At 41.8% G+C, this 14,211-nt stretch overlaps 1 protein-coding gene across 1 annotated transcript in view; it reads left to right on the top strand.

The window, feature by feature from the left end:
- The window catches only part of LOC106609934 (catenin alpha-2), a 767,831-nt gene that overhangs the window by 728,208 nt on the left and 25,412 nt on the right, over positions 1 to 14,211 (top strand). The window contains exon 15 of the mRNA XM_045722643.2: positions 11,146 to 11,327. Coding sequence (XP_045578599.1) covers positions 11,146 to 11,327 — 182 coding nt within the window. The remainder of the gene's footprint in view (positions 1 to 11,145; positions 11,328 to 14,211) is intronic.

Below are 14,211 nucleotides of genomic sequence, written 5' to 3' on the forward strand. Positions count from 1 at the left end.
GCGCCGGAGATGCCCAACTCAGAGAGGGTGGAGAGGAGGATCTGATGGTTCACAGTATCAAAGGCAGCAGATAGGTCTAGAAGGATGAGAGCAGAGGAGAGAGAGTTAGCTTTAGCAGTGCGGAGAGCCTCCGTGACACAGAGAAGAGCAGTCTCAGTTGAATGACCAGTCTTGAAACCTGACTGATTTGGATTTCTCTGTCAGCATATCCGCTGCCGTTTTCAGTGCATGCATATACTGTAATATATAAAATATACTGAATAAATATATTGGGGAAATATTGGATTATAATAATTGAGAATATATCTCGGTTTTCAAAAAGTATGTCAAGTATTTTATTGAATTAATGAGCAACACCGGAGAGAGGATGTGAGGAATTCACACTCCTCATGCAGGCTTTATTATTACCACTAGATAGTGTGCAGCTAACAACATTTTAACTAGATTATTTGCTACTGGGAAGGACTACCTGAACTTGTCCAATAAGAACACTTGTTTTTGTTTTCTGTTGCAAAACATTCTGCTACGGTGTGCATTAATGAATAGACCCCATGCTCCTCACTATCATGGCAGTGTCCACCTGCTCCGCTGGCACCCCATATAATTAGTGATCAGTGAATAATAGATGTGGCGGATGAGAGAATGCTAATGTCTGACCCCTGACTGTGGGGGTCTGTGGCGTCGTGGTGCTGAGGCGTCGCTCACGGTCAGGATGGGGCCGTCTCTCTCTCTCGGTGTATGCACTAATCTGTCAGGATTGATTCCACTTGGAGTTTAATACAGGACTTCTTCCCACCTGCCCTCTGGTTGGCTGCTCAGTCTCACATTAAATGTGATATTTAACAGAGCGTGTCTGTATTCAGTGTCTATGAAGAGTGCTACAAGAGAAAGCTTCCCCTGTGGATTTTCCCTCTTGACTTCTTGGTTCCTGTTGGATTTAATTACAGACCAACACTGCCATGTATTTAAGTTTTACTTACCGCCGTTCTCACCCACCCATGTTGTTGTTTATGAGGATAGGCGGCACGTTGTATGGTGTGTGTTCTGAAACAGAGCAGCTGAACAAAATCTAGCTGCACTCAACACTGTAGGGGTTAGGTTTGTTTATGTGTTTGCATTGGTTTAAACAGAGAGGAAGAGGTGAAACGAGAGGGATAACTGTCTTCTCCAGAGGTTGGCGTTTTTTTACTCACCACGCGATTCGTTTTTGTATGGAGGTAAATGAGTTTGGTCAACAAAAATATAAAAGCTTATTTGCTACATGAGTTTATTTCATCTAATATACGTTTTATAATGCTTAGGTTGTTACGAGTGTACTGATATAAGTAGAACACGTGACATCCCGGTATCTTTGAGAAAAAACACTTTATTTCAGAGTTGTGCTGTTAGTGCCATCCGGGATCCTTGGGACATACCCTAACCCTTACCTTAACCATAACCGGTACTTTAACCATTTTAAATTTCAACTTCAATTGGTTAGGTACGTCCCAAGGATCCCGGATAGCAAGGACCGTTGTGGTTGTTCACACGGGTATCTGCCCTCTCATTAGCTAGAATGGTCTCACCTGACGTTTCACAATTTTGTTTTAGCCCTGAACAAGCATATCTGATTAATCTAATTGGTTGACAAGTTGAATCAGGTGTGCTTGCTCAGGAATAGATCAAATACAGTCTTACAGTTGGCCCCTCCCCGGATTTTGTGATAAATATTCTACAACAAAGCTTTCTTAATGTCCAACAAGCTTTCTCTACTCTTAACCTAGTTATGAACACCTCCAAAACAAAGGTGATGTGGTTTGGTAAGAAGAATGCCCTTCTCCCCACATGTGTGATTACTACCTCTGAGGGTTTAGAGCTTGATGTAGTCACCTCCTACAAGTACTTGGGAGTATGGCTAGACGGTGCACTGTCCTTCTCTCAGTACATATCATAGCTGCAGGCTAAAGTTAAATCTAGACTTGGTTTCTTCTATCGTAATTGCTCTTCTTTCTCCCCAGCTGCAAAACTAACCCTGATTCAGATGACCATCCTACCCATGCTAGATTACGGAGACATAATTTATAGATCGGCAGGTAAGGGTGCTCTTGGGCGGCTAGATGTTCCTTACCATTCGGCCATCAGCTGTCCCTGGTGGTCTATTGGTTAGGATTTGGCGCTCTCACCGCAGTGGCCCGGGTTCGTTTCCCGGTCAGGGAATGAATACATTTTTTGGGGAGTCTGGTAGCCTAGTGGTTAGAGTGTTGAGCCAGTAACCGAAAGGTTGCTAGATCGAATCCCCGAGCTAACAAGGTAAAATTGTTAACTATTTCCTCTCTGTCACGTCACCACTCCAAAAGATAAATAAAACACACACACACAGTCATATTAAATATATACATTCAATTTACATTTCCACAGACTTCAAAGTGTTTCCTTTCAAATGGTACCAATAATATGCATATCCTTGCTTCAGGGCCTGAGTGTTAGATTTGGGTATTTTATTTTAGGCGAAAATTGAAGAAAAGGGGGCTATCCCTAAGAAGTTTTAAGAACACATTTTTATTTAGATCTGGTTGAAGAAAATACAAAGAAAAAAACAACGACCATCTTTGAAATGCAACAGAAAGGTCCCAGATCTAGCCATCACTCTGGTTGTAATTGGGTCCACAAATGACAGCAGTGTATGTGCAAAGTTTCAGATGGATAACTTGAAGTATGAGCAAACTACATGACATTTAGAGTGAAGTCACCCAGGTACTGTCACGACGGTTGAAAGGAGAGGACCAAGGTGCAGCGTGGTGAGAGTACATATTCCTTTTATTAGAAAAGACGCCGAACAAAGCAATAAACACTACCCAACAAACCGTGAAGCTAAAGGCTATGTGCCATAAACAAAGTGAACTTTCCACCACACAAGGAGGGAAAAGGGCTACCTAAGTATGGTTCCCAATCAGAGACAACGATAGACAGCTGTCCCTGATTGAGAACCATACCCGGCCAAAACATAGAAAATAAAGAACATAGAAAAAGGAACATAGAATGCCCACCCTAGTCACACCCTGGCCAACCCAAAATCGAGAATAAAAAACCTCTCTATGGCCAGGGCGTGACAGGTACATTTGGGCATATCGTGAAGGAGACATTTACATTCATACATTTTATTTTATTTTTTTGTTTTTTTATTTAGTTTAGTTTTCTTAATTTAGTTTGGTTTTTAACCTGTTATGGATAGGGGGCAGTATTTTCACGGCTGGATAAAAAACATACCCGATTTAATCTGTTTATTACTCCTGCCCAGAAACTAGAATATGCATATAATTGTTTGATTTGGATAGAAAACACCATCAAGTTTCTAAAACTGTTTGAATGGTGTCTGTGAGTATAACAGAACTCATATGGCAGGCCAAAACCTGAGAAGATTCCAAACAGGAAGTGCCGTCTCTGACCATTTCTTGGCCTTCTTTAGCCTCTTTATTGAAAACAGAGGATCTCTGCTGTAACGTGACACTTTCTAAGGCTCCCGTAGGCTCTCAGAAGGCGCCAGAACGTTGAATGATGACTTTGCAGTCCATGGCTGAAAAACAGTAGCGCATTTGGATAGTGGTCAATCTGAGAACAATGAGATGGGCGCGCGCATGCACGTGAAGAGTCCATTTTACATTTTCAGTCTTTGAACGAAAACGGAATATTATCGCTATTTTACGAGAAAAATCGCATAAAAATTTATTTTAAACAGCGTTTGACATGCTTCGAAGTACGGTAATGGAATATTTTTAAAAAATTTGTCACGATACGCGCGGGCGAGTCACCCTTCGTTACCCTTCGGATAGTGTCTTGAACGCACAAACAAAACGCCGCTATTTGGATATAACTATGGATTATTTGGAACCAAACCAACATTTGTTGTTGAAGTAGAAGTCCTGGGAGTGCATTCTGATGAAGAACAGCAAAGGTAATCCAATTTTTCTTATAGTAAATCTGAGTTTGGTGAGTACCAAACTTGGTGGGTGTCAAAATAGCTAGCCTGTGATGGCCGGGCTATCTACTCAGAATATTGCAAAATGTGCTTTCACCGAAAAGCTATTTTAAAATCGGACACCGCGATTGCATAAAGGAGTTCTGTATCTATAATTCTTAAAATAATTGTTATGTTTGTTGTGAACGTTTATCGTGAGTAATTTAGTAAATTCACCGGAAGTATTCGGTGGGAATGCTAGTTCTGAACGTCACATGCTAATGTAAAAAGCTGGTTTTTGATATAAATATGAACTTGATTGAACAAAACATGCATGTATTGTGTAACATAATGTCCTAGGAGTGTCATCTGATGAAGATCATCAGAGGTTAGTGCTGCATTTAGCTGTGGTTTTGGTTTTTGTGACATTATATGCTAGCTTGAAAAATGGGTGTCTGATTATTTCTGACTGGGTACTCTCCTGACATAATCTAATGTTTTGCTTTCATTGTAAAGCCTTTTTGAAATCGGACAGTGTGGTTAGATAAAGGAGAGTCTTGTCTTTAAAATGGTGTAAAATAGTCATATGTTTGAAAAATGAGTGTTTTCGGATTTTCGAGGAGTTTGTATTTCGCGCCACGCCCTATCATTGGATATTGGAGTGGTGTTCCGCTAGCGGAACATCTACATGTAAGAAGTTAACCTTATAGTCCACTTAGGAGCCTACAACAAGTCAAAATTTTTAACCAGAACATTTTTGATTTTATTTCTGTATACAATCTACATTAACAATCTAAATGGACCAAAAAGAGACAATAGAAAAAACTGTCAATGGCAATGTGAGAAGATTATGGTAACTAGTCTGGCTTTAATTCAGGTTAATAGTTTTTTTCCCCAGACCCCCCTCCACACATACACAGAAAGGGTGGGTCATCGTCATTTTGGTCAAGGCTCTCTATGGCAGGTTCAGCAACTGAGGGAGCTGACTTAAATGAGTAAGCAGCTGATGTGCCAAAAAGCTGCAAAACATTATCAGGCAGCTGGTGCTCATAGCAAGCCTCACCAGACAGCTTCATTCCATATCGAATGTACAGGATGGAGTTAAGGGTCTGCAAGGACATCCCATTTCTAAGTTTGCTTTTTACCACACTCATCTGGCTGAATACTCTCTTGACTTCAGCATTCGAGTGTGGCAAGGACAACACAGACACAGCAGCCATGGCAAGTTCTTGAAACGGGTTGATATCAGCTGCATCCCCGAAGTTCCAAATCTCACTCCAGAAGCTCAGTGTGTTTTTTGTCTCATTCCATTTACTAAGATGGATGGCACGCCATTGCTGGACAATCTTGTCTATCTCTGCAGGGGAGTAGCCAACCAACCTGGCTATTTTTTCTATTTCTCCAGGGCTCTTATTGTGCTTTAGAGTTTCCTCCACATTGAAAACTGACATGTACTGCAATGCTTCGATGTTGCCCGGCAGTCTCACCCTCAACTCATTAGTGAGGGGGATGGTGAAGGCTACACACCGCTTTCGGACATTGTTTTCATCCTCAGGCGCAAGGTGGAGCTCAGCTGCCTTTGACTCAAAAAGGTAACCAAGGTACGGTTTGGGACTGATGTATCCATCTATTGGCCCTTTGAGTATATCAACATTTGCCAGTGGATTCAACACCCTGCTGCTCACAAACTTGATCAGGCTAACCAAGCTGTCAAGTAGTTTAAGAGGATCTACTTGCTCTCGATCAAAAGCCTTGATGGCCAACTGTACCTCACCCAGCACTGACTTCAAAAAAGTCAGAGACAATATGTTTTGAGGATCACTGTACATGGAGTATAAAACCTAAGCCATGTAGCAGTGTTCACTGGACTTGGTGACTGCTAAATGCTGCCTAAGCTCCTCCCACTGGTCTAAAATGCATGAAACCGCGGGTTCAATGGAAACCCAACGTGTGGCACACACCTTGGTTATCTGTAAAGTTTTCTCCCCACAGTTGATGGTATCATATATGGCCTTGTAGGCCTCCCTGCGCTTTGGAGACACTGAACACCAGTTATAAGTCTCTCGTACCAAGTACTCCACACAACGGGGGATGGTGTCATTGGAAGCATGACTTACAGCAAGCTGCAAAGAGTGGCACACACAGCGAATAAGAACCAGATATTTGAGGCCATACTCCTCCTTCAGCACTTTATGGACCCCATTGTTATTTGCCGTCATAACAGAGGCATTGTCAGTCCCTATCGCCAGGAGTTTCTCTTTTTTAAGACAACACTTCTCGAGGAAAGCCACAACAGCACGGGCTATAGATTTGACATCTCCTCCCTCCAACTCAACAAGCCCCAGAAATGTTGATACAGTTACCTGCTTGGTGTCACTAAAGTACCTCTTCACAACCCCCAGGTACTTAGAAACACTTACATCCGTGGACTCATCAAGGAGGAGGCTGAAACGCTGGTCACCCACATCTGTGACCAACTTTTTCAGAAAGTATGGTGCTAGAACACCATTAATCATTTCTGTGCACTTTGTCCTGTGCATTTTGAAGTGGGTAGCAGCAGTGGAGTCTGAGAAAGCAGCTCTATATGCTTCTCCAATGTGATCACATGCCAGCATGGAAGAGTGTTCAGCGATAACTAATGCCATGGTTGCCTCAGCCTCTTTTGCAGAGTAATTTTTTTTTACCATAAATGGCAGCTTGTTTTGGGTGGAACTGTTATAAGGCTTTGCCTTTTGACTATGTTTTTGAGTTGTCACGTGTTTTTTTTCCATCACTATGTTTGGCGTAGAAATCAGCCTTACAATACAGGCATTATGCCCGTGTATCATCTCCAATAAACAGCTTCAACCAGCCTTTGAATTCAGGGTTTGATTCCCACTCCTTTCTGTATTTTTGAGTGTACAGTTTAGACTGAGACATGATGAGCTAGCCAGCTAGATGTTTAGCTTATGTCACAGCGAGGCACACACAGAGTGGACAAGGTGAGTAAGTGACTGAGGCTGTGTGAGTCAAATGCAGTGATTTATTTTTGTGCAGTGATTTATTTTAGACAAAGAACATTTGACATTTACATCCCGCCCTGAATGTAAGCCAGGGCGGGATCAGCCAGCGGTGGCTTCCTGCATGCACGATTCATTTGTAGTCTGGACACGGACCGGTGAACATCTCCTGCTCTGACTGCAGCTGGGATGGACTGCGGCGCGAGGACTGGGCCGCCTGTGAGTGCTTTGGTACGGGGGCGGGGTCCACGGCAGCACCCGCTGCTCGTTGAGAAGAGTAAGAACAATACGTGCTTTCACGTCAGTCTCCAAAAGTCTCCAATAACACCAGAAAAAGTCGCTAGATTTGTCGCTAGTCGATTTTTTAAAAATGTGTCGCTAGAGGGTTCTGAGTACTCGCTAAATATAGCGACAAAGTCGCTAAATTGGCAACACTGGACGAGACGCCTATCCCTAATTTAACAAAAAAAGGTTTTATTTCACCTTTATTTAACCAGGTAGGCCAGTTGAGAACAAGTTCTCATTTACAACTGCGAGCTGGCCAAGATAAAGCAAAGCAGTGTGACAAAAACAACAACACAGAGTTGCACATGGGATAAAATGTGTCGCTAGTTATGTTGTGTTGCTACCATGCTGTGTTGTCATGTGTTGCTGCCTTGCTACGTTGTTGTCTTAGGTCTCTCTTTATGTAGTGTTGTCTCTCTTGTCGTGATGTGTGTTTTGTCCTATATTTATATTGTATTTATTTTTTATTTTTAATCCCAGGCCCCCGTCCCCGCAGGAGGCCTTTTGACTTTTGGTAGTCCGTCATTGTAAATGAGAATTTGTTCTTAACTGAATTGCCTAGTTAAATAAAGGTTAAACACAAATAAAATAAATACATTCATAGAATGGCTGTGGGTCCCCGAGGAGAGGTTTGAGAACCACTTCTTTAAACCACCACTCAAACACCAGCCTGAGGCATGTAAATATGGGCACTTGCCCAATTCCTTTCTCCTTGACTCCTTGCCACACATCCTCTCTCCTTGCCTCCTTCTCAAATCCCATTGGAGGAGAGGGTTCGAGGGGAAGGTCCTTGGATCTTCTCCATCAATGTGGTTTAAGAACCTTGTGAGGAGAGAGAAGACATAAGGAATCAAGAAAATACAAACTGAGAAAGAGCCCTGGTCCAGTTTGCTCTGAAACTGAAACCAGCAAGGCTCCAGTGGTGAAATGGTTCCACTTGGGCAGCACTGACAAAAGTATAATATCTGACTCTGAGACTGTAGAGAGGGAGTGATCAGTAGGGTGACATCTGGCGATGTGCGATGAGAGAGCAGTGTCTGATGGCACCTAAAACAGTTTTGCCTCGCTCTGCATCTCTCTAACGCTCTCTTTCCTTCCGTTCTGAGGTACTTTATGAGAGGAAGACGAGTCATTTGTGGTTGTTATTCTCTTCCTCACACCTCCATGGAGGGATGGGTGAAAGGTGATACACGTTCACGCTGAGCTCATCCTGCTGGCCACCCCCACACACCAGCTTTGCTGTGAAAGAAATTAGGGATGGACGTAGACAGACAGACGGACGGAGGAGAGCGAGGAGAGGAGAGAAAAAGAGGCAGATTGGGGGAAGTTATTTCTGAATGAGACCACTGATGCTTATAAAGACGTGTTATAGGGAGAGTAGGGAGATAGGTAGAGTTTATAGGCTGTGCCTGGAAAAACTTGCTTCCGAGGTCTCTACCTCACATCTCCTCCATGAGCTTTGAGAGGGAGCTGAGAAATCGAGGAAACAATGACGGAGTAGGAAATCATTAAGCATACTATATAAAAAGCATACACTATAAAAAAGGAAATCTAAGCGAACCTAAATATCTTATATTGAGTGATAATTCACCTAAATGTCTTCTTTTCTTTTACCAAGCTAAATTTACCAAGCTAAATTATCTAACGTCAATGGCAGATTGTTTGGTTAAAATAACCAAAACTAAGGCTTAATACCAGTAATTTATTTTATGTCAAGATTTTTTCAAGATATTTTACCTCAAGACAATTAAGGTAAAATATCAAAATATCTTGAAATAAGAAAAATTACTTGTATTAACCAAACAATCTGCCTTTTTTTAGGTTAAAATAAGCAAAATTACCTGCCAATGGTAAAAAGCTGCAAAACATTATCAGGCAGCTGGTGCTCATAGCAAGCCTCACCAGACAGCTTCATTCCATATCGAATGTACAGGATGGAGTTAAGGGTCTGCAAGGACATCCCATTTCTAAGTTTGCTTTTTACCACACTCATCTGGCTGAATACTCTCTTGACTTCAGCATTCGAGTGTGGCAAGGACAACACAGACACAGCAGCCATGGCAAGTTCTTGAAACGGGTTGATATCAGCTGCATCCCCGAAGTTCCAAATCTCACTCCAGAAGCTCAGTGTGTTTTTTGTCTCATTCCATTTACTAAGATGGATGGCACGCCATTGCTGGACAATCTTGTCTATCTCTGCAGGGGAGTAGCCAACCAACCTGGCTATTTTTTCTATTTCTCCAGGGCTCTTATTGTGCTTTAGAGTTTCCTCCACATTGAAAACTGACATGTACTGCAATGCTTCGATGTTGCCCGGCAGTCTCACCCTCAACTCATTAGTGAGGGGGATGGTGAAGGCTACACACCGCTTTCGGACATTGTTTTCATCCTCAGGCGCAAGGTGGAGCTCAGCTGCCTTTGACTCAAAAAGGTAACCAAGGTACGGTTTGGGACTGATGTATCCATCTATTGGCCCTTTGAGTATATCAACATTTGCCAGTGGATTCAACACCCTGCTGCTCACAAACTTGATCAGGCTAACCAAGCTGTCAAGTAGTTTAAGAGGATCTACTTGCTCTCGATCAAAAGCCTTGATGGCCAACTGTACCTCACCCAGCACTGACTTCAAAAAAGTCAGAGACAATATGTTTTGAGGATCACTGTACATGGAGTATAAAACCTAAGCCATGTAGCAGTGTTCACTGGACTTGGTGACTGCTAAATGCTGCCTAAGCTCCTCCCACTGGTCTAAAATGCATGAAACCGCGGGTCTAAGCGAACCTAAATATCTTATATTGAGTGATAATTCACCTAAATGTTTTCTTTTCTTTTACCAAGCTAAATTTACCAAGCTAAATTATCTAACGTCAATGGCAGATTGTTTGGTTAAAATAACCAAAACTAAGGCTTAATACCAGTAATTTATTTTATGTCAAGATTTTTTCAAGATATTTTACCTCAAGACAATTAAGGTAAAATATCAAAATATCTTGAAATAAGAAAAATTACTTGTATTAACCAAACAATCTGCCTTTTTTTAGGTTAAAATAAGCAAAATTACCTGCCAATGGTAAGACCAAAAACACATTTTAAGTGAATTATTACTCAATATATAGATATTTAGGCTTGCTTAGATTTTCACTTTTTGCAGTATAGGGAGAGGTTAAGAACAATATCAACCATGCATATCAACCACAATATCAACCATGCAATGGATACCTCATCTTTTCTTTTCCTTCTCTGTTTTGGATCAATAGTACAAACCTAATAGTGCCCGACGTACTTTTCTCCCCTGCACTCACCTCAGAACGTTGAACAAATACATTATTCATTGACTGGTATAAGAAGTAAAGTAATTAGACATTTATCTCGCAAATAATATCAGAGCCTCTACTGTGCCAGTGACCTTGCCTATAAATTTATGCCATCTCAGACTTGCCTCGAATGGCTATGGCAAGAGAGCAAAATGTATTCTCACGACAAAATGAGCAGAGGAATGGATTTTTCTCTTCACGAGTATAAGATGTCAAGGGGTTTTAGGAGTGCTGGTTGATTAATTGTCAAGTTTATAACTTTACTCGGAAGCCTTTCAGAAGGGCAAAGTCAAACTCTTATATCTATTCTCGTTGAGTATACTAAGGAATATAGGCTTCTCAAAGTGGCAGTCCGCTAAATATTTTAAGATCAATTGACGATTAATCTTCAGTGTTTGCTGTATCATAGTTAGCCTTTTCACTGCCAGTGTTAAATTGTTTGATTATTCCTTCTCTCTCTCTCCACTCCTTCTCTTCCTCCTCAATCTATTCTTCCCCCTTTCACCCACTTCCTCTTCTCCCTATATTGTTTCACTACTCATCCTCTCTTTCTGACTCCCCTACTCACCTTCCTCTACCTCCTCCTACATCTTCCTCCTCCTACCCCTCTCAGGCCATCATGGCCCAGCTGCCTCAGGAGGAGAAGGCGAAGATCGCCGAGCAGGTGGAGAGCTTCCGGCAGGAGAAGTGCAAGCTGGACGCCGAAGTGGCCAAGTGGGACGACAATGGCAACGACATCATCGTCCTTGCCAAGCAGATGTGCATGATCATGATGGAGATGACGGACTTCACCAGGTACAGTAACAATGTGGCTAAAGAGAACCTAGTTGAAGTGACTGGTATTCCTTATGAATGTCAATGTAATAATAATAATGATAATAATATAGAATTACTAGAACGGGTGTCACCATTCAAGTCAACAGGTTTGTTATGGGTGGACCAGTGGCCATTTGCAAATGATGCATAACAATACCATGTCAGCTATATTTGAGTGTGCCCGTAAGTTTACCAGTAAAATTGCCATGGACAGAGGCTCTATATACCCATTCTAGTAAATATATTTCTATGGTAGATCAATTCCCTAAAACCCATAGCACACTTCAGCAGGGCGCGTCTTTGTGGAATATTTAGATATTCAAAATATAGTAAAAGAAACATGTAACAAACAGCTGAAGTTTAGAATAATAATGGCAATACTAATGTCTGCAACATATCACTACATTTGCCTACTAAATGTGGCCCTCTCAGGAGTGTGCCCCCCCCCCCCCCCCAGACTTCTACACCAATCACGTCACTCCTGTATGCCCCCCCTCCGACCGGGACTTCTACTATGTCAGTCCCAAATCAGCCATACCTGGGGTGTATTCATTACGTCTTGCAATGGAAACAGTTTACCATTGAAGTACCAAACGGAAGCAAACAGAACGAAACCGGGAGGGACCTAGATGAATTTAATAGAAACTCTTGTTTTCGTTGAAAAACATTTTCCGTTTGGAGTAAACAGTTTATGTTGCTAAAACGTTTTGCAAAAGACAAAACATTTTGCAACAGAATCGGCTAAATGAATACACCCCTGGGGTCAATCAAGATGGCAGCCTGGCAACAGTAAAGTAATGTTTGATTTTGCGCAATAGAATCGGTTAATATGTAGAATAGGATAGGATGAACTTTAATGTCCGAAGGGGAAAATTGTCTTAAACACACAGTACTGCTGTATACAAAATAGACACTGTACATTACACACTTAACATAATACATACATTGCACATTGCCCTTATCATCATACACTTCTCATATATCCACATACATAATACTTTGCATATTCCCTTATTCTGTCAGTGGCGTACTAACACAGCTCAGCTTTGCATATTGCCGTTTAGGTATTTGATGGACATGGGAATGAAGGAGTGCTTATACCTGTACCCGTAGGGGCCCTATAGCGTCTGCCTGAGGGGAGGAGCTGATACCGGAGTAAAGCACATGGGAGGGATCTGAAATTATTTTCTGCACTTGTCTGGTAAACAGTCATTTAAAAAATTGCCTGCAGGGAGGGATGTTGCCTCACACCCATGACCATCATGGCGGTTTGTATCAGACGGGCAATTTGGGAATCGAGTTGAACTGATAAATTGCCAAACCAGACTGTAGTTATATGTACATTATCCTAAAACCAAATATAAACGCAACATGCAACAATTTCTAAGATTTTACTGAGTTACAGTTCATACAAGGAAATCTGTCCATTGAAATAAATGCATTAGGCCCTAATCTATGGATTTCACATGACTGGGAAAAAAGATACTGTATGCATCTGTTAGTCACAGATACCTTTAAAAGGTAGGGGGCGTGGATCACGAAACCTGTCAGGAACCAGTCACCATTTACCTCCTGCAGCGTGACACGTCTCCTTCACATACGGTGAGGGGAAAAAGTATTTGATCCCCTGCTGATTTTGTACGTTTGCCCACTGACAAAGAAATGATCAGTCTATAATTTTAATGGTAGGTTTATTTGAACAGTGAGAGACAGAATAACAACAAAAAAATCCAGAAAAACGCATGTCAAAAATGTTATAAATTGATTTGCATTTTAATGAGGGAAATAAGTATTTGACCCCCTCTCAACACCTGGGAGCCAGAAATCTTTCTGATTGAGAGGGGGTCAAATACTTATAAGAAGATGAGCACAATAACCGCTACGCTTTTCCCTCTTTCTCCTTACGACGCGCATGACACCAGCAGCAGCTACCTACACATTGTTTTTCTGTAGGTTAACAGAGATCCAACAGTATTTTATTCCCATTGAGTCAGATAGAATAGAATGCAGCCAAACCAAGATGATTGTGATCCTGTGTAGTGTTTACAGTGTGGATGTTGATGTTCTTTGGAAGGCAACAGCTTGTCTCCGAGCCCCCACCATCTGTATATCATGTCATAGCCCTGTGCTTAACCCAATGTTCCTATTCCAAGGTATGGCACTATGATTCAGTGGACAGAATATGCGAGCTGTACAGAGCTCAAAAAGGGGAAGATTTGCTTCCCAAATGGCACTCTATTCCCCATATAGTGCACTACGTTTGACCAAACCACTATGGGGGAATAGGGTGCTATTTGGGATGCACCCATCCAGTTTCATAATGATTAACTATTATGGATGTGGTGTGGTGGGGATGATTGCACTGACTTTAGTCAAGTGACCCTTGTGGTGACATTTGTGGAATTGGCGAATATAATGTTGCCATGCAACTTTGATAACCAAATGGCACCCTATTCCCTATATAGTGGGCTACTTTTGACCAGATCTCCATGGGCCCTTCTCAAACGTAGTGCATTATATGAGGAATTGCGTGCCATTTGAGACGCAGCCAATGACACATCATGCATGGATTCACAAATGCCCAATTACCGTGATGTCAGCCAATACACAGTTGAAGTCGGAAGTTTACATACACCTTAGCCAAATACATTTAATCTCCGTTTTTCAAAATTCCTGACATTTAATCCTAGTAAAAAATCCCTGTCTTAGGTCAGTCCCTCTTTTTACTCCAAACATAACGATGGTCATTATGGCCAAACAGTTCTACTTTTGTTTCATCAGACCAGAGGACATTTCTTAAAAAAAAACAATCTTTGTCCCCATGTGCAGTTGCAAACCGTAGTCTGGCTTTTTTATGGTGGTT

This window comes from Salmo salar, chromosome 08, assembly GCF_965601325.2.
Source record: "Salmo salar chromosome 08, fSalSal1, whole genome shotgun sequence".
Classification (NCBI taxonomy): Eukaryota; Metazoa; Chordata; class Actinopteri; order Salmoniformes; family Salmonidae; genus Salmo; species Salmo salar.